This window comes from Centrocercus urophasianus, unplaced genomic scaffold, assembly GCF_019232065.1.
Source record: "Centrocercus urophasianus isolate 14NV4802_14NV808 unplaced genomic scaffold, USGS_Curo_1.0 seq_10, whole genome shotgun sequence".
Lineage (NCBI taxonomy): Eukaryota > Metazoa > Chordata > Aves > Galliformes > Phasianidae > Centrocercus > Centrocercus urophasianus.
This window is the reverse complement of record NW_024884142.1, coordinates 98058015-98079743: the sequence shown is the minus strand read 5'-3', so window position 1 is coordinate 98079743 and position 21729 is coordinate 98058015. Positions and strand designations below refer to the sequence as shown.

At 40.9% G+C, this 21729-nt stretch overlaps 1 protein-coding gene across 3 annotated transcripts in view; it reads left to right on the top strand.

Moving 5' to 3' along the window:
* MACROD2 (mono-ADP ribosylhydrolase 2) overlaps positions 1–21729 on the top strand; it is an 839235-nt gene that overhangs the window by 581247 nt on the left and 236259 nt on the right. For all 3 annotated transcript variants that reach the window (XM_042810749.1, XM_042810757.1, XM_042810741.1), the window contains exon 8: positions 621–694. In XM_042810749.1, the coding sequence (XP_042666683.1) occupies positions 621–694 (74 nt within the window). The remainder of the gene's footprint in view (positions 1–620; positions 695–21729) is intronic.

Genomic DNA, 21729 nt, shown 5'->3' with positions numbered 1-21729 from the left:
AAGTCTGCATCCCTGGAAAGATTTCTGATATTGTTTAGTGTTAGGGGGAGTTGCTATTGCTAGTATATCATGCAATATCAGGCCTTAAATTTGTATGCTTACGCTTCATGAATTCTTTAATTTCCAAAGTTGTTTGTTATGTTTTAGGTTATAAATTAAGAGATTTATATGTCAAGCATTTTTATCCTTATGAAACCTATGGCACTGGGATCATAGTGTTGTATGGCTTTGCTGACAGATGGATTAAAGAAAGAACTTGTGCCATGAGATGTAAGCCTAGCATTTGTTACTGTGATGTATGTTATATTGTCGCCTGCCTAGTATGACACATGTATAACTCTCTGTTGTTCCTAGAGCTGCTGAGTTTTCCTAACCAGAGCTAAAAACAAACAGTCAAATCAAAAACACTAATAGAAAATCACTGCCCCTGTTTTCAATTTGTTTACCTAGGAAAAGAATGAATATTGTCACCTAAAACCTTTAAAAACAATCTTTAAAATGGAGCGGTGACCAAAAGGAATCCCAGACCTAGACCGAAGAAGGTGGGAACAGAATCCATTTTCTTATAGGTGGAGAAAAATGTCTACCTTCAATTTATTTCTCATTTCTTCTGTCTTCAGGTTTTCCAAATGAGCCTGCTGCTGTCATTGCCCTTAACACTACTAAGGAATGGTTAAGCAAGAATCGCAATGAGGTATGGAATAAAATGTAAATTTCCCAATTCATTTATTTTTTTTAAAGATTATGGACTTTGATGCTGAAACTGTGGAAAGAGTAAACATCAGCTGAATGTTTAGTCTGAAACAAATGAAATCAGGCTGGGACAATATGGCAGGGCAAAGACTGTTATATTTAACATCTACACTGGAGTTGAAGGGAAATACCTTTGTTTGAAACCACACTCTGCGTTTCCTGTGCATTGTATTCTTTCCTGGCAAAGTAAAAGTCTATTCTCTTTCTGAGCTGGTTCTGAGCGTCACAGTTTTCATCTAATAATGAGGAGAGTCTTGGAAAGGAAATGTATGTAATAGTTGTCAGTGGAAACAGTCACCAAAGGTCACTGGTGCTCAGGGGCCACTTTACAGTAAAGAACCTATGATGGTATTTTCTATTTTTATTAATTTTTGGTTTGCTTATGGTTAACTGTTCATTTTCCCTAGAACTCTCAGTAAACATGTGATTCAACAGTGATTTTCTAACAGCACCAGCCTTCTTCCAATGACAACGTGATGGTTATTATTTTTATAAGACAAAATGCTTTCAACAGCATGATCTCCAGATCTTCCTTTTCTCGTTTCTGTCTTTCTCTGGTTTTTGTTCTTAGCAGTCTGATAGTTCCTAATACTGAATTGGAGAAATGCGACAAAGAAGCAAAGAAATGACAGACCAAATGAAATAAACATGATGTCTTGAACTGAAGAAATGCCTGCTTCCTGTTAATGATAGCAAGCAGATCTCAGACAGCTCAAGTTGTTCAGTATTTTTGTCTGAAAATATTTAACAAAGGAGAAGAAATAGATACAGGGGTGTAATCAGTAGTACCCTTATCTGTGTATTTTGCAGAGTATTTTACTGCTATGAGATTCTGATGATTGACAGGGGGAATTTAGCTTTATGGTTTGATGGTTTTTGGGTGTTGTTTTTTTTTATTTATCATTATTATTATTTTACATAACTGAAAGGAAATACTGTATTGAGATTTGAATGGTAAACTGAGATTTTTCAAACCTGAATGCCAAAAGGTACAACAAGGGATGCTCGGTCAGTGTATCTTTGTGCTTCCCACTGAACACTTGGTATTTTCCATGACTTAAATATTTGAGCAGTGGAGCAGATCTGGACTGAAACTATTCTCTTTATTCCAGAACTAAGTTCTTCTATTTCAAAAACTGAATATGTGTAATATAAACACATATTCTCTTAATTACTTTTTTTCTTAATGTTATTAGAAGCAACTTGGCTTCGTTTGGTAGAGTGCCTATCACACGTATAGAAGCTTTCTTGATGAAAGCTCTTTTCTAGAGTATTCTGCCCTATGATTCAGCCATTGCTTCTCAGCTGTATGATGACTTTACCTTTTAGTGTAGACTTTGAGTCTTCCCTTTTTTTATTTCTGCCTTGACTCGGCCTGGAAACCCATATATGCACTACATGTTCCCCCTTTCTTTTCATTGGTGTGCTGCTTCCACAGTTTTCTGGTTCCCTTCATAGACTTCAGCTGAGCTCCTCCCTTGGTTTTCAGGCAGCTTCATCTCTGTCTTGGAAACAGACTTAAGGCTCATAGCCCAGAGCGATTGAAATGATGATGATTGTTGTATATATATTTTTGACTCCGATTGAGCTGTAAGCACTTCTTGCAAGTAAAACATAAAATTCCATTGCATCTGTGGCCTGCACAGATTAATGTAAACCATGAGCTCTGCATAAGCACGATTTCTCCTTTCTCACTGTATTATGTTCCCTTCTGTTTCCTTAGTTTTCTTGGCTGTCTACCTTCAAACATCCTTACTTACTCCCCACAAACTCAAATTTCATCTGAGTTCTTTTTAAAGAAATACCTAGAGCTTATGGTGTTGTACAGTGGAAAGAGCTGTTGTTTTACATTTCATAGGTCTATCAGCAGCAAAATTAAAATACTTAGCAGAGGACAGCTGTATCTCATGCAGTGAAGGCGATCTTTGGGGAGCACGCAGTTGTTGGGTCACTGTTTAATGTTTGTAACAAGGCGGGTATAATTTGTCTGGACTAAATGAATTGACATAGCACAACACTAAGTGTGAATCAGATCCAATGCTTTGGATTTGCTTTGGGGCACTGGGTATTATTCGTCACCCAAATGTTCCACCCAAGTAGCTCATTGTACATCACTGACGGGGACTACTTACGTCTCAACAACAGAGCCTACTGTTACTGCAGGTACCGTAGAGATGTCCCTATAAGTTTTTGTCACAGAGATAGAGCAGCTCCCTCTATTCCCTCTGGAGCTGGGAGCAAAACCTTTAACAATTTGCCATGAGGACATCTTTTCAGAAGGCTGCCCGTATTTCGCTGCTGTAATCTCTGGCCAGAACTGCTCCCCTGGCAGTGGCTGTGCTGTCAGAACAGGTCAGTCTGTCCTGCTAACAGCCTTGCCTGAGCAAGAGTCCTTCTGCATTTGGCTGTGCTGGACTTCAGTGAATCAGCTTCTTCCTTTCATTCCTTCCTGAGGAATCTTTAAGTGAAAAATCTTGTCCATGTTCTTCTCCTTCAGCCCCAAAGATGTTTGGCTGCCGCTTTTTGTCTTGCTAACGTCTCGTACTGCTTGTCCTAACCAAAACCTCCACCTGTGCATGTAGAATGTAAATTGGATAGATTCATGAAGTTATAGTGCAAGGCAGAGACCAAAATGAGAGTGTACTCACTAGGAAATGTGCCTACCCCACAACACGCCTGACAACATCACGTAGGTAGAGCAGATGGAAACCTGACAAAATGCTGCAGTCTTTTGTTGCACTGTATGGCTGCAGTGTCTTATCTGCCTTCCTGCATCCCAGGAAACCGTGGCAAATCTGTGAAATATGAGGCAATATTGTTGCTTTCTCCTCTTTACCTTCATGTAGGACTTTCTCTGCTTTGATGCTGTAATGAGGATTTCACCCAATCTGATATTAATTCAAAATATAAATAGATCAGTGGCTATGTTCCTCAGTCTGCCTGGGGCCCTGAAAATCTAACCTAAATGACTCCATTCTTGCGAGCTGTGTTAGAGTCCTAAAGTTCTCTGCCATAGTATTTACAAGAAAAGTGATTTGCATTTAATGAAAGGTTTTCTCTTCCAAGTCCATTGTTGTGCTTGACCCCTCAGGTGCTTGCATAAAAACTTATTAGCATGCTTAACTTCGAAGTGGCTCAGATGAATTCCTCATTACCATGCAAATGAAGTTAGCTCCTGTCTGAGGTTAATTGGTACAAAGCTAGGGAGAGAGGGATCCATTGTAATGGACTGAACGCCAACCAGCAGCCGGGCAGGGCAGCAGCCATAGCAGCCAGACGGCCTCAAACTTAACTACACCAAGTCCGCTAGGGAAAACAACAGGATTGGAAGCAATGGTTGGTTCTTAGTTGCTTGTAACACGCAGCACTGCTCTGGTCTTCAAATGCAACTCTAAGTCAAACTAATTTCTGGCCGTGTTTTACACCAAGGTCTGCTGACTTGCAGCCAGAGGGCAAATCTAGTTTAGAACTGGTAAATGGTGTTGTACTGTAAGCATAGAAATCCCTTGGAGCAGGCTCAAAGAATGGCAACAGTCAGCAGTACTGGGTTAATTTACTGCGGACCACCTCGGCTATCTCCTTAGCAAACTGCATTTTCACATTTCACAAAGTGCTCTACAGGTTTAATAGAATTCTTCAGAGCACAAAATAGAATTGATTCCTATCCTTTAGGAAATTATACACTGGGATTCATTTAAAAAATGCACATTAAGCGCTTTGAACAATTTTGTGCATTTCTTTTTGGGATGATTTAGCAAGGATGGAGGTAACTGCCACTTGACTTCCCCCAGTGCATCACAGAGGAAATGTGACACCTTTAAATACTTGGACCCCTGCATTTTTTGGAGTGGTGGTGGGGTTGTGCTTGTGTTTTTCATGGCAGATATCTTTGAATATTTGCAATGTAAGGTACTGTTATTTTCCAGTGCTTTAGGATCACGCTGTGTGTCTCAAAAGGGTGAAAAATAAAAAATGCTCAGAGTGTGCCTTACCTTGTGTCACTGACATGAAAAGCCTCAGGACCTTTTCAGCGCTCAAGAAAAGACTTTAATTTAACAGCACATTTAGCTCGAAGTATTGTTCTTTCTCTTGCACAATATCTCACAACATTTATTATGCGCCTCAGTAGAACAACAACCCGGAAAGTGTGATTGCAATATGTGTTCCATTGAAATAACTGATGCAGATTAAAAGCACATAGATGGAAAATAAATCAGCACGTTCCTGAATCCTTTTCATTACAGTCACTGTTGAAAAGAGACTTTTTCTTACTTTGCCTAAAGTACATGAGATATGAGATTCAAGTCTATGTGTTTTAGCAAGTTATTACAGGTTATTTTACTGACCTTTCTACCCCCTCCTTCCCCAAAAGCAGGGAGGGAGAAATTGCACATTTCCAGCATAACACAGTGAGGTTAAAAAATAAAAATCAAAAAACAGCAGAACAGTTTTCAGTGACATAGGCAGGACCAGAAGTGCTGTGTTTCTCAGCACCAACATTTTGAGGAGGAAACACCTGGTTTCTCAAGTTAGGCTCACCATGATATAGACACCCTGCACCTGTGCTTTATTTTGTAATGTGCTTCATCCAAATCACAGCGGTATTTTCCACTGCTGAGACAGTCAAAGTGGAATTACCTTTCCTGTGCACTGATTCCCATATGTGGGAGCAGTTGGCTTTGCCTTGCGGGCAGGCACTACAGTATGAGACCGGGGAGAGCTGGGGAAGCATTCCCTGTGCTGGGACCCATAGGGTTCTCTGTCTTTACAGAGCTCTTCACTGTGATGCTGCAGCAAGCATGGTTGGGCAGGGCTAGAGCAGAGCAGTGAGGGAGAAGCTTCCCCAGATGTGCGGTGCAGCCGGGTGGCCCCGTGGGCATTAATCCAGCTGTGCCATGTGTTGGCCACCCAGTGCAAGCCTGCTTTGAGGCATCTCTGCTCTAAGAATCATTGTTGTGGAAATTAAAAAAAAGCATTGCTGTTAGGTGCCTGGGGGGAGGCAGGGCAGCTGTGTGGGCTAGCAGATACGGGGCAGGACCTACAGGAGTGCTCCCAGCCTCCCAGGTGACATCTGTGTGCCAGGCAGGTTATCCTGAGTTCCTAAAATGGTGCTGGGTACCAATAGCATCCATTTGAGAGAGGTAGATGTTGCCTTGGTGAGCCTCTGCCTGGAAGGGCAGAGCAGAGGGAGTTGCTGTGCTCTGTATTGCCGAAGGCAGGATAGTGCAGGTGTACCTGAGTGAGTTTTCAAAAGCACTACAGCTTTATTTAGGGGCATGCAAATAGGATCACAGCATCACATGCAGCGCTCTGCAGGTAAGCGTGGCAGCCCGGTTGGGTACTGTGTCACTGTGGCTGTGTGCTGTGCAGTGGTACGATCCGTGGGTGTGCGTGTTGGAGGTGTGAGACAGCAGGGAAGGAGCATTCCTCGTCTCTCCCTTCAAAACTGGGTCAGGCAGCTAACACGAAATTGCTTTGCCTCCTGAGCCTATGAAAACATCAGGACAACCTAATTTCGGTACTTCTGTAATCTGCTTGACTGAAAGATAATTTTATTTTTTTTTAACTTTCTCTTTCCCCCCTCCTTTTGGTGGTCCCAATGACCTAATTTTGTCTCCTTGTTATTCAGAGACAATTAAACAAAGTGCCATCTTGAGATGAGCTCTTGTCCTTATCTCTATAGAGGGATGCGGATGGAGACAGCGAGTCTTGGAAGATGTTGCCTGATGCAGTTTACTTTAATCTAACCTCAGTTACATTCCCCTAGGCACAGCTGCCAAATTTTTACGTTCATTCCAAGAAGTGGAGTAACTAATTGACAATATCTGATTAACAAAAGTTTGTTGGTTTTTTTGTTTGTTTGTTTGAATGACCTAATACAGGCAATTCCCCTTAAGACTGTGTTACTTTTGGTTTGGGGTGGCTAGTTTTCATGCTTAGTTTTACAGTTGTCAGATAAAAAGTGTGTGTGATTTTGAAGAAAAAAAATAGTAGGCATATATATATTTATGCCTATGGTGATATCTTTTATGACAAGTTTGGGCCTGCAGTGACATGTATTTATTTTGAAATATATTTATTACTTAGAAATAAAGCTCTGAAAATATGGGCTTCTCTTGAAGCCACGGATGGATCCTCAAGGACGGTCAGGGTGCCAATAATTCAGGTGGCTATTTTGGTAGCTCTCAGATGCCAGTATCATTTGATTAACATAATCTTCCACCCTCCCCAACACCGTTCTCTTGGGTAGGTTAAAAAATGATCTCCTTTCTATTTCTACATTCTAATTAGGTGGTAATCATATGCTGCTCTGATTGAAATGAAAATCAGCCATCATGCCACTGTCATCTAGCTGAAGTCGAGGAAAAAATGCTTTTCAACTTGTACAAAATTAAAATGATTTACTCGCTCTGTGTGGCTGCTCTCTCACCGGGCTCAAAGAGATTCAGTTCTGTCCCCAAAGCCCAAACCTAACTAGCATCCCAACAGGCAAGTCATTTTCTGAAATGATAAGTAAGCTGCCACGGCAGTGATGCTTTCTTCTATGTTCTTCGGACTGCTATTCAGGTGGAAAGCTGATAAAGCAAAGCAGACAAAGCCCATATTCATTATACACGATACTTTATTAAACTTAAAGAGCCTTTGTTATTTTTGATGCAGCAATTGAGGAAAGGCAGGAAGGCACCTCCTCTTGAAAAAGTGTTATAGAGCTTGAGGTTGCTGTGATTTTTCCACTGTCTCTGTGCCACTCACTTGAGACCAGGAAGGGTCTAAGGGGAGAAACGCAGCTTCCTGTCACCCCTTCCCCACCCAAACTGTTGAGGAAATCCACTTCTATGCATACTAGAGATGTATTTGCAAAAATTTGTATACACTTATGCACTGTGTAATGACTTCTGAAACTCCATTACAGCTAATTAGTGCCACTAATACAAGACAGGTCTCTGCATGGTTTCTTTTGTGTTTACACTAGTTAAACCATCTAATAAGTTAAATTTTTTTTTATCCTTACAATTGGCAGTTGTGATAAAAAGGAACTGAATAGCTAGAAATGTCTGTAACGTAGGTAAACTAACAAAAATATCTGCAGTTGGTTTTAGACTGTGACAGGGGAGGTTTAGCTTGGTATTAGGAGGAAGTTTTTCACCCAGAGGGTGGTGAGGCACTGGCACAGGTTGCCCAAGGAGGCTGTGGATGCCCCATCCCTGCAGGCATTCAAGGCCAGGCTGGATGTGGCTCTGGGCAGCCTGGGCTGCTGGTTGGTGACCTTGCACATAGCAGGGGTTGGAACTGGATGAGCACTGTGCTCCTTTGCAACCCAGGCCATTCTGTTACTCTATGAGTCTGTGATCTGAATACTGTTGTGAGGATATTTAAAAATAATTTGCAAACAAGCTACTTTTTCCTTTCCTGTTAATTCCTGTATGACCAATACATCATAATAAACTTTATTTTAGTACAGGCTTTGAGACAGAAATCCCAATAATTCTAACAGTCTTGTCAATATAGAAGAGGCCCAGCCTGCATTTTTGCCAAGATTTAGTCCTTGTTGCTGTCTTTTACCATAGAATCACAGAATACCCCAGTTGGAAAGATTCCACGAGGACCGTGGAGCCCAACACATGGCCACCAAACCTTGTGTCTGAGAGTGGTATCAGGGTAAGAGGAAGGGCTGGAGGGTCAGTTTGAATTGGGTTTTGGGGAACATTACCAGAGGGCTCCCATAATGAGTCTCAGCAGAGGTCATCTCATGAAGACAGCAGCGGATGAAGCAGTGTAGGGTCACTTTCCCCTGACCTCGGAGCACGGATGTGTGGGGCTGGGAGTAGAGCACCCACATCCCACTCCACAGCCTCCATTTGGGATTTCTTCTGTCTGCAAAGCTTTCAGCTCTGAACCAACTTTCGGGTGCAGATGGGAAGCGTCCAGCCGTGTGATCTGAGCCCCCTAGCATGCCCCAGAGGTGCTGCAGCTCCACAACCCAGCATGTGCTGAAGGCAGGCAGTTGGACCAGCTGCCACCCGTGCCCATGCAGCACAACATGGCACTGAGCAAAACCACTCTGCTGGCATGGGCAGTGCCTGGCTGCACCAGCCAAAGCACACGCTTTGTTCCACTGGCACTTTCCTGGCATCCCACGGAACATACGATGTCTGCTTCTCGGTGCTCCATTTCTAACAAGCTGATGTAGTTGGTTGGCTTCTGGAAAGCTGCCGCTTCAGTCCTGTTGCCTACAGTTCTGCCAGAGCAGAATGTCCAGTATGGCATGTGAGGGTAAAATAAAATACAGAATCACATTAGGTGATTCTTAGGAATGCAGCTATCAGGCCAAGCTGCAAGGGAGGAACTGGAACAAGCTACCTAACTGTAAAGGGAATTCTTTTTAAGTTTTGTTCTGTTTTCTCATCTAAGGTTTAATCTGGCCAATGCCAGCATCATCTCTCAGCCTGGTGTTGCTTTCAGCAGTGGGTTACAATCAGACCTATGCAGAACTGAACCCACAAGGGTTCTTGTAGCCAGGGTGCTTTCCTTGTGAGAAAAAGAAAAAAGAGTTCCTTGCTGCCAGACTACAGCATCTTGACACAGCATTTGAGATATATGATTCTGACATTTAATAGGTTAGATGATATTGGCCACATACTTCATAGGTTCCGTATCGCACTGTATTCCTGAGAAGGTGAAAAATGGGTCTGTCTGCTATATATGAAATGACAGAACAAATGAGAAGAGCACTGTGGATATGGGGAGCATTGACAATGGGAACGTGTTCAAATGCAGGACAGGTTTCCAAGATAAAATACCTGTTAGTTAACACAGAGCAATTTGTTTAAATCCGGAAGTGGGCACAGTTTAAGGATATGTACGGCCTTCCTACTTCAGGGCAGATTATTTGACTCTTCTATGCTGAGGAAGAAATGGAGAATAATCACTCTTAAGGTGAGCTATGATATTCCTTCCTTCAGTAGCAGTGGGGATGTACACGGTGCTTCCAGAGGAAAGTTTTTGGACAAAGGCTGCAAAAAGACTCTCACTAAGTTCCTCACCTTGTTCCTAACCTGATCTCTCATGAGATAAGAGTGAAGATTCATTTGTATTGCTATGGGCTGTTTACCAGCACTAAATCTTAATTAAGTTCATTTATTTTTTTTCTTTTAAATAATAATAAAATAAAATAAAATAAAATAAAATAAAATAAAATAAAATAAAATAAAATAAAATGCTTTGGCATTTGTAAAATAGCCAGAAAACTACTAGTGGTTAAGGTGACCAATACTAGTTAGAATTAAATCAGAATTAAGTAGGTTTAAGAGCTGCATAATTGCACAGTTGAATTGGAAGTCACTGTGACAGAGCACAGAGGTGACTTGCAGCTGTGCCCTCTAAATAACAATGCTGGATTTCCTCGTGCCCCTCTAATTTCCCCTTTCTCCATCATGAACCAGCAGCACTGAACTTTGTATATTTGCCTTGTCTTTGCTATTAAAAATACGGCATGCAAATACACTGCTGTACTCTTTAGTGCTTTAGTCTGAAATAGAATCTAAGAACAGCAGCCACTTGTTCATCCTTCGGTCAGTTTGTATGTGATAAATCCAGGGGGGAAAGGTGTGTTTCTGAAAGAGAAGACAGCCCCTTCAAGAAGGTACAGTGTGTCATCAGCCCATCTTGGAGCATACCAGATTGGTCGAGGTGTGAGGAAGGGTTTTCAGGCTCTGCATTCTTTCCTGTCATCTTCCTTCCAGCTTTTCCACGCGCTTACCAGGGGCTGGTGTTGGAGCCTCAGTCCAGCTACTTGTTCTTAGTTTGAGGGACGGGTTTTATGTGCAACTTTCAACCTCTGCTGCTGGTAATCTCACCTTTCATGTGAAGTCCCTTTGGGTTTTGTATGTCAAAAGGTTAAAAAGCCTTAGCCATCTAATTGTACGTTCACGATCTTACTCTTCTGTTGAGGTGTTAATGTGTAGCTGTTGCTTTATTCCCAAAGTACAGCATATTTGATTTATTTCATTAATTCTTTTTAATTTTCCCTTGTTTTGCAAGACTACATGTCAGATATCTTTTCTATGTGTGGAAGAAGTCTGTGAACTTGCATTGCTGCTTACTGTTTTGAAGTGAACACATGAAACGTTGCCCTAATGTATAAAACTTATCATATAACACTTTGAGTCCTCTGAACTCAATCTTAGAACTTGATACCTGTTTGATGATAATCTCTTCTCTCTGGATATTTAAACAAACATCTTCCTTTGGGAATGCATACGCTTAATATACGGCCTGTCTGATGATAACCTCGTGATGGGGAAATATTTCAAAAGGCAGAATAGAAATTAAAAGCTTTAGTCCTGCTGACTTTCACTGTCACTCTGTTGCCTCAGTGCTCTGTGTCCCCCGTTAAAATTTCTCCCTGCAGACAAGATATTAAGTTCATTAAATACTTACAGAGCAAATATATTTCCCTTCAGACAGTCGAGGCACAACTGCCCTTGATATCTTTTTGAATTACATGTGCATTGATGTAGCTTAGAGATAGCATAAGTGCAAAATCTAATTAATATACATACTTAGATTTGTTGAATGCCTTAGGCATTTTTTTTCCGGAGTGATTTTTATGTGTAGCATATGAGAATAAAATCTCATTATAACTACAGGTTGCTTATGTGAGAATGCTCTTAGGATGGGTCCAGGTCTACGTGGGAATATGGAAACCTCCTGTCACACCATTGCTGACTGAAGCCCCCATTAGCAAGGTGGAGATGAGGATGTAAGAAACTGCAGTCCCCCAGAAGATCAAAGATGCTTGTAATTCAAAGCTCTGAGTGTAAAAGCAGAGGGTAAGCTTCTGTAGACTAACACGAGTCCTCAAAGCTCCCCTAAATTTTGGCAGAGAGAATTTTTGCGGCACAGTTGCTAATGAGGAAGGGCAGGCGTTCGTATCTTTAATGATGGCAGTGTTAGCATTTGTTAGAGGAGGCAGATGAAAAGAATGAATTGGCTCCCATGTTGAAAGTACGAATATTTACAGAAATAATAGTTATATACTCACTGGCATTTGTGTTGTTGTAAGCATGGTGTTTCAGATTCTTCAGGGCTCAGAGACAGAGATGTATCTGAGGGACAATCCCATCATATGCAATTTATAGCTGTGGTATTGCAGAAATAAATCTTGCTTGTGTGATGCCTCCGAACAGTAGAAGCTGAGAGAGAAATAAGTAACAAAGATTTTTGGAAACCATTAGAGAATAAGGAGTTCTCTAGGCAGATAATAACGAGCACATATATTGTTTCAGTGCTTGATGGACAGTGAACTGGGATTTCCAAGTAAGCGGTTGGTAACTGATCATTCTTAGCAATTTCTGGTTGCTTTCTAGGCTTCGTATGTGGGAAAGAAAGGTCCTGCTGTGGTCAGAAGAGCTAGGTCTGGCAAGGGAGGGCAGATGCCTAGCAGCAGCCAGCCATGAGCAGTGAATCTGCATTTTCCCTTTGGTAAGGTTTGCTGGTAGGCAGGAGCAGGGTAGGCTGACATGTTTTTTACCTGGAGTATTGCGGGAGCTTTAGCAGTGAAGTTCTGAGAAGCTATTTGATTGGGTTTCTTAGTTCCTGGATAGCCTAGTTGAAAAGGAAAGCTGAAACAGACCTCGAAAGTGCAGTGTGAACTGCTGTGTTTTCTGAGGCTTGCTAGTGGAAGAAGTTGATTTTGGATGTCCTACATACCCAGAGCAGCTTTGTAGGCTAGAAGTGAACTCTTCATGCACGCATCTGGCAGGTTCAGTGCTTCTGGCTCTCCCCTTATTTGTGCTTTATTTCCCTTTGCAAGTTTTCCCTTGCAGGCATTCCCTGTTCTGCCCCATGTTTGAATGAAACTTGTCTCTTTATATTCTGCTCTCTTGGCTGGGCATTTAACTGAGTATTTTGGATGCGGAGATGGGAAACAAAGTGTACCTCTGCTCTGGGCCTATCTTGTGTTGCAGCTGTTGTTTTTAGGTGGAGATTTCAAGTCCAGCTGCTCCCTCCTGGCCCTGTGGGAAGTGGCAGGTTGAATCAATTATTTGACATGCACATTCTCCATTGGCAGGATTCTCGAGAGCCTTATAATGGCACAAATGATGTTACTTGCTAGTGAGAAAGAAAGTTCCAATTGGGTATAGCAATTAATATGCAATTAGGAAGGCATTCTTTTCTTTCCAAGTATTTTTTTTTTCAGTTATTTTTAGATTTGAATCAACTGAATAGTTGAAGAGTTCCTTTTGGAAGGAGGGAAGGGGGCAATGTTTTTCCTGCGTTAGCTTTGGTTTGTTTGTTCCTCCTGCAGGGACACCAAAAAGCGCAGACAGCTGTTCCTTAAGGCAAAATTGGACATGAAATGCTATCAAGTCACTTATTTTCTATGAACTGTAATGCAGCAGTGCTGTGTTTTAATGATACACTGTTATGCCTTACTGCTTGAACCTACATTTGTTTAGAAAAGTGATGGCATTTGAACTTGATTACAGTATATCTCTAAAAGCAGTCAATGAGCGCCAGTTAAGGTGTGGTGGTGATTTACCATTGTTGCTGCCCACAGTGGTGAATCTGCCCAGCAGACTGTGAGGAGGGAGGGCATCGGGCTGTGGCTGTGTTGAGATGTCAGCATTATCAGAAATGACAACATCTGTGAGCAAAAGAACAGAGAGCAGTCGTGGCCCCCTCAGCCTTTGGCACTGGTGCTGAGGCTGCCATCGGAGGTGTGGCTTTGTGCCAGCTCCTGAGCACGTTCTGTGCTGGTGTTACTGGCTGCTTGTGGGCTGTGTGGGGATGGTCACTGACTTTCACGTAGGCTATCTGTGTCACCTGGGCTGTGTTTGAGCTACTGATGCACGAGCAAAAAAGGGTCTGTTTTTTATATTGGTCTCCTGAGTTGTTGCATCCCAGCTTCAGATTAGATCAGTCAGCACCCATGTGAGTAATTCTAGATGTAGTTATTTAGAGTTGTTGCTTCCAGATTACTTTCTCCTGATTGCTTTAGAAAGGTGGCATTAGAAATAAATGTTTTGTGGTTAAAGAAAAAACCTCTGAACGTAAAGCCACGCATAGTGCATAATTCATAAAGTTTCATCAAATGAAGATGTATGACAGGTACACAGTTTTGCTGACTAGGTGACCTCTGTGGACTCTTGCTAGAAGAGGTCAGATTGGATGTGTGAACTTACATCCACAGCTGAACTAATTAACGTGGTAGGAAAAGGTTAGGACGTGGTATCGCTATTTGTAGAACTGGATCGTAATTTCTTTTTCAGTTAGTCTTCTAGCATGTTGCCACACCACGGTGCTTCCTATGAATAATGAAGATATTTTGGAGAAATCATATGAGCAGCTGGTTGACTGTAGTTAATTGATGTATTATTGTATTCCAGCACATTCTGTCAGGGACTGCTGTGAATGGCTTGAAGGGTTCTAGGAGAAATAAAACAGAGATAACCAAAGAGAAGTTGTTTTAATTTGAACAGTTCTACAACTTTTTATACCCTGATTCTAGAAGGGAGTTGTCTGAAGTACGTAGAGAATTTGGGGTTAAGAAATACTGGTTTTAATAAATCTGGTCTGTGTGGATGACACATAAGCTCCTGTAGAAGTCAAGCAGTGCACTGAGCCCTGAAGTGTTTTAAAATCTGAGGGAGTGAATGACACAAATCCATTTACTTACGGATTTAATCCAGGCTGCTTTGTCAAAAATTGGAGTAATGAATTGACAAGGAGTTTAAGAAATGAACCATGTATGTAATGGAGGCATGCTAATTACTGTCTTCTTCCCCCCCAAGGTTAACAGAGTTTAAAATGAATGAATCTTTGTTTTCAGAATGAGGACTAAAGAAGAGAGCCTGCAGGAAGAGGGGTGGGGGGTTACTTCTTGAGAGAACAGTTTTGTGAAATGAGATTAGTAATGGGATAGCAAGCCTTTCACCTCCAGGTCACCAATGCAAATCCAGACCATTCTGTTCCTATCTGAGAGCTTTTCAGCTTTTGCAGCAGCCTGGCCTGTGTATGAGGAGATGGAGGCCGTGATCTGGGCCCCTATCACAGTCACTGTGACCCTTGTTGGGCTGATCAATATACTACATATTTAAAGAGTCTGATCCTGCAGCAGCAGCACCCAGCTGGAGATTTTGCTTTTCTTTCCAGAGTAGTTGGGATTAGGCACAAAATAGGAGATGACAGCCTCCAGTGCTGATAGTTTCAAATGTTCATAGACATACAAAGGAATTTCTTCCTAGATGTGCTTATGGAAGGAAATGGAAAGCAAGAACTTCAAAGAAACTGAACTATTTGATCATGGAACATTTTATTGTGCAGTTAATTACATAAAATAGGCTGAGCTGAGATAGAGTTCTTAGTGATTTTTTGCTGCGCGTATAATTAGATCTACTGAGCTGTTTCCTCAGCTAGTGTCAGCCTGCTTAGCTTTCTTTAAGTCAATTTGCATCAGCTGAGTAGTGGGAACCTGGTCTTGAAGGAACCACTGGCTGTTTGTTATGTTTGAAAAGCAGAGAAAGTGCCTGGATGCAGGTTTCCATATTCTGGTTTTAAAAGGTATTGCTAAAAGCAGCAACCTTCCAATGGTAAAAGAGTTAGAGTTCGAGGCCAGTGTTACTCTGCCTTCCACAGTTGACAAACAAGGATCCTAAAAGAGTAACCATTGTTAATTAAACGACTTAAAGGCAGTAATTCCTTTGGATCATGCTGGAGACATTCGTGGATATTCTTAGCAGCCTGTAGGCCTTGAAATGGCCAGTTTCTTGCTCACTCCTTGTATGTTTCATACTGACAGAAGCTGAATTGATGGGAACATTAAAAATATTTTAGAGAATGCCAGAATCCCAAATTATTAGGAGCAAAAGTCCTGTTTCATTGCCTTGAAACCAACATGGATGTCCTGTGTTAGACCTGAATTTGAGAAACACAGACTTCTCTCAGCTGAGGGTCCTGACTTTGCCATCAGTATACACGTGTGCCCAGTGAGCTGCGTGGGGAGGCTAATGGAGTCACAGATAATGACTGTGTTTATTTTCTCATTTAAGAAGAAATATCATTTCTTAAGACCTAAATAGCCATCTTGCTGTTTACTCTTAAATACTGATGCTTTTTGATAACCTCAGAATAGTTCTGTAGTCGTCAGAATTGTATTTTTATTCACAGGCTGAAAATAGGTTGTACAAGTTCTGGGATAATTTAATTTCGCTTTGATAATGATGTATATGGTTTCTGCAATATCCTGCATTCCTCTGTGGTATGGAAGCAGTTGAGTTTAAAAGTTTGTGATACACTTAGTGATTAATGAAGTAACAGCCGTTTACCTCAGATCTAATTCTGCTTAGAAAAGATGGTTCGCCTCGCACTAATTATTTCTGTGTTGTCATTATTTGCATCACAGGCATTTCAGTGCTCTTCATCTTAACTTATTAAATCCTTGTTGCTCATGCATGAATCCGGACAGCTGGATGCCACTAATGGGGCAGCTAGTGCTACCCAGTGGTCTATAATCAACATTCTGTTGCCACACATTTGCATCACACTGTATGCCTAAAAGGACTAAAAATTTGATTTGCAAAGCAACAGCTGATTAGTAATGATTAACAAAAAGACTGGGGGTTGGTGGATATTGCACAACGCTGCTTCCATCCATTCAGGGCTCAGCAAAGAACAACATATCTGGTCCGTCAGTGTGAACAAAAATAAATGAACCATTAGCTAAATGCTTTTATGGTTTCTCTAAGGTTGTTACAAGCCAAATGCATTTCACAGTGTTTGAATAAAAACAGAGGTGGAAATTACCATAAGTTTATGACAAAGAAGGTGTATTTATTTTTTTGAAAAAAGAAACACATTTTTTCCTGCAGTGCCAAAGCAGTACAAGATGCAACAGGCAGGCTAAATGTATAAAAATAATCAAATTACTAAATATACCTTGGATGCCTTGCCAAATCCAGCAGGCTCCCACACAGTGAGGTTACCTTGTCATCTATAAAGGCAGTTCATTGTGGGTTGCACAATGGGATGCACTGGAACAAAACAAAGTCTAGAAGGACTTGAATGACCTTCAATGACCACACTTCAATTTCTTCAGACTGCTCCATCTGCAGCACCTACAGTGGTAGCCAGAACTGTTTGCAGTTTGCAGTGTAGGATGATGATTATTTTCTTCACAGTTGTTTCTGTCTTGTGCTGATGCAGGATTTTAAATGGGAAACATCGTTGCTGCCTGTATCGAGGTGGTATCAGCGCTGGGAAGCATTTGATCAGAGAATTCTTTGCTGGGGGTTGTTATAGTATTTCCTTTAGTTCAGATTCCAGTCCCAGCAGCCCAAGGTAGGACTTACACAGAGGTTTGGGGTGAGAAGCCATCAAGGCGTGCAGTATGTCATTCCCTTGTTCCAGTGATGCTGTGATTCCAGATACTCTCTCTGCTCACTGGGAATTAATTTTGTCTTTTCTTTCTTGGCAACAGAAAAGAGGGTGTAATATAGCTGTATTTGGAAATGACACATCTGGGAAGTGTTAAAAAGCAAACAATACAAGAATTTGTCATAAATATCAAAATATTATACCAAATAGCGTATACATTACCCTGTTCCTTCTGTCATGCTTCTACAGGCAACCACAGAAACAGAAACATTTGCTTCAAAAATTGGAAAGAAAGTGGAATATGAGTTGTTGCTCTCCTAGCAATAAACCACAAAGTGCTGTGAATTACAGACCTGTTGGTGCACTTCTGAGGTGACTGTAGGCAGAGAAGCGTGATGCAGTCCAAGCGTACGTAAATAGCCTACTAATGCACAAACTGCTTCAGTTCATCACTGTAGTGGACATTATTAAGCTAATTATATTATCCTTCATGACTCGTTATTCTGTCGTGCTGTTTTATAAATCAATCCGATCTAACTAATCTGTTTTGAGGGAGAGTTTTCATCTCTTCTTACAGAAGAGGATCATTGCGGAAGGCACTATTAAATACTAGTCACTTCAGAAATCTGGTGACAATAAATGCTTGGCTGCTCATTTTCTGGCAGGTCACGTTTCAGTTAAAAACAAAAGCACTGCAGGAAGTGGCATGTAAAAAAAATATTCAAAACATGGGTTGTCTAACTTAGAGCCTTGGCTGCTTCTATTTCTTGTCATTTTGCTTCAAATCACACCAAGCTGAGCTTCAGACAATGCCTTTGGGGTGTTCTGTTTCACCTTCAGTAGTTCCAAAGGTGCTGCTGTAGCACATACAAAATGTCCATCAGCGTGGAAGGTGAAATTAATGCTTGACCGAGGTCTTTTGTTTACACCTGATCACTTTGCTGATTATTTCTTTGACTGACTAAATATCTGAAGGTAAGGCTGTAAGCTGAGCTGATCGCTCAGTGTTTGGGCAGTGCTGTGCTTCTTTCTCACTCCCCATTTCTCACTCTGCTGTGGGCACTGCAAGCTGGGGTTCTGTAGGCCAGGACCTCTGTTTCTGGGACAGCTGTAGCTCTTCTCCTGTGGGGAGACTTTGTAACGCTCAGGGCAACATCTTAGAGCTGAATTTCACGCAAGTCACGACTGCTGCAAGGATGAGAACACTGTGTCCTTAAGTTAGGAAAGCATTTCCAGGCTTCCAGCTTATGGTTAACTCCTTATTCTATATTTCTTATTCCTTTTTTGTGCTTCTTCCTCGCTTAGCTACATTTTGTATAGCAACTTAGGAGGCTGGTGAATAATGTGCTGGAAAATGATATTTGAGTGAAGAAGGTGCTCTTGTTTCCTCTCTTGCACTACATATGCTGTATTAAAAGCCAGGGAAGTGGTTAGGCTTAGTAGACACCTATGTATATTTTGTGCTTATGTATAAAGAGCTAAGATTGACTTGTGGATGTCCCCCTCAATCCCAAATATTAATTAAAAATTCAGCAAGCACTTAAGGGTGACATTGTTAAGTATATGTTGTACAGTGCTGGTCTTTGAGGGGAGCAAGGGCTATAATTATGGCTTTGTACTGTACCAAGAGGGAAATCAGTTTGCTGAGCATAGAGTGTTGTACCCATTTAGTATCTGACCTAAGTTCTCCACAAAGGATCCTTCGTTTCTCTAACTGTGTTGTGTGAAACCGACTCTGGGTCCTCCGTGTCTCAATCCCTAATAGAGTCATCCCTTTTAATGAGAAGGAAAAAAGCCATTATATCACTTACTGCTTCATACTGATTAAATAAATAAATAACAAATCAAAACAAACCAAACTTTGGAACCTAAACCTTTTGAAAATGATTATGAGCAATCAGCCGTCCTTAAGTTTCCCCTTTCTTGCAGGCATGTGGTTCCTTCAACTACTTATTTAGGTTGTTAAAGGGCGATTTGAATAGAAGTAGGAGGAGGTCGTGCTAATTTCAAAAGGGAACAAATTCAGTGGAAGTGAAATTCCAGCTGAAGTCATGCTGGCAAATGTATACAAATGATCGTGCGAGGTGTTTTGTATGACTTACGTACACCAGAGTCAACACTGTGGCTCATCTTGGCCTTAACGAGACCAGAAACAGTTGCTGTGTACAGCTGTTGTATTAAATTATGATTATTATTTTTGTGGTTGATTTATGACTTTGCTAAACACAATCTGATTTGTCTACATGACTTCAGCAATACCTTTTTGACTGAACAGCCTCCGTTCTCAGTAATGATAGGAGGCCGTAGTTCATCATTACACTACAAGCCATGCGTGAGAGTGGTGAGCCTGCTGAAGGTTTGTTAGTAAATTCTGCAGGTTGTTCTGTCTCTGGGGCAATAAGGACACAGCAGCTCTAGCTAATTAGCCTGCAGGTACTGTTCTAGGTGTGTACGTGAATGACAGTGGCAAATAGAACAGGCTATTTATAAACAGTGTGATCTTGAAAGGCAGTTTCTTAAGCTTTTTTCAGTCTGTGAACAGAAGCATTTTTAGAGATAAGTGATCAGCTGTTATTCAGAATATAGTAAATGTCAGATAGCCTCATTGTAGCCTTGCTTTCAGTGGTAATTCATCAACAGGGAGTTCATGGGCTTGCTCACAATGCAGCAGCGGTGACTACATTAGGTAAAGAGTTTTGGGGAAGAGGCTCAAAGGCCTACAGTTCTGATGAACACACAGAGATGCCCAAGGTTTATTTGTACTACGCCTCTGTGCAAAGTTTGGAGCTTTTATGTCTGATTATTGCCAAAGCATCTACAAATTTTGCATTTTTAATTGAAAATGTGAAAATGTCATTACTGTGATTGCTTCGGCGTGACAAGCAGTTCAATGCTAAGAGAAGCTAGCCTTAGACAATTAGATCAAAAACCCATTGTCTAAAATTCAGGCTTTAAATAGCAATTTGCAACTTCAGAGTGAAAGTGGAAGAGCACGAGGCATTGTTTATTATTGCAGTTCTAAGTGCAATGAAGATGACAATAGGCAGCAAGTTTCAGGCCAGTCTGCCAAAGCGCTCCGTGCCACGGCTCCTTACACTTGTCAGCACTTCTGCTTCCAGGAGCATTTTGCTTTGGTGAACACATTCAGCAAATGCACTATAGTGTGTTTGTGTACAAGCCAGCAGTCACTGGCAGTGGTTGATAAAGATGCGTCACCCTCTGGTTTTGTTGCTCGTCTACACAGAGGTGAAATGGAAAGATGCGAGCTTCAAAGCTCTTCCACATGGATTGCTGTGGCAAGCCTGGACTCTCGTTTCTCATTTTGTGTAGCAGTGAAGGGAGTTAATTGTGATGCTTCAGAGGCTGATCTTCTTTAGAAATAATTTTTTTTAAAAAAAAAAAAAAGAAAGAAAGAATAAGGTGACTACATATTAAAGTGTTCAATGGCTTTTGTCAGTGTTTTCCTATACCTCCCTTAGCTCCCTTTTCCTCTTGTGTAATAAAGAAACAAAGCTGCAGCTTTCAGACATGCATCACAAACATTAATTATATTGCTATCTTTGGCTTCCAGGACTAGGAGATTGTGAGGAATGTAGTAATCACTAACTTCATTTTTAAAATGGTTAAACAGGAGTTCTGGGTCAGCAAATGAGGGGAAAATTACATGTTGAGAGAATTCATCTGATTTGAGAACAAAGACTTTATTTCATAAAACACTTGTTAATTCCGTATGGATAAATATGTCCGAGGAGTGTGTAGTGGTTTGGTCTTTATCCCAAGAGAACTTATTTTTTTATTCTTAGCTGGCAAAATCTTTTCAGTCTTGAATTACAAGGTTTTTTAGGGTTCAGGCTACAATTCATTCAGTGCAGAGTTACAGGTTAGTTTGTATGGACTGTATAATCCCTTTTTTTTTTAATACAGGACAAGGGATATTCAACATTTTGCAATGGCAGCACTGGCATAATAAAAACTTGAATAAACGCTTTAGTTGTAAGGGACCTAAATGCCATCTGCCTTCTGAAGAAACCCTAGATGAAGTCTGCACTGTCATTATTATGGAAGGATGCAACAACAAACTGATAATTGCTTGTCCAGGCAGATTTATAATTGAATTCACATACTGATTCTTTTAGAAGTGACACTGAATGTATTTCGACTGGATGCCAATTTAAAGTCAGACCTAGAAACCAAGCCTTACTGTGACAAACATGATGTTAAATATGTCTTTTTGAGTAACATCAAAGATCTCCAGAGAGAAGTTGACGGGGAAGCTATTTAAATCTAGAGGTACCCAAACTAATTGCTGTATTAGAAAAGTAAGTTTTCCAAACAGTGGAAGAATTTGAATTTAAACTTGAACTGTTGAATAAAATATAGAAAAAAAAAAAAAAACAAAACTTAAAATATGTATTTAAAATATTAAATCTATATAGAAGTTTTAAGAATGTATCTCAGAGTAACACTGCTTTAATGGGCAGCTTTTTTTTTTTTTTTTTGTAATCTTATAAAATTTGCTTCGAATTTTAGCTTTGATTTCTAGCAGGGAACATATTTAGGGCCTTCCTCTGGTTAATTTTTTTGTTTTCCCTGATGAGT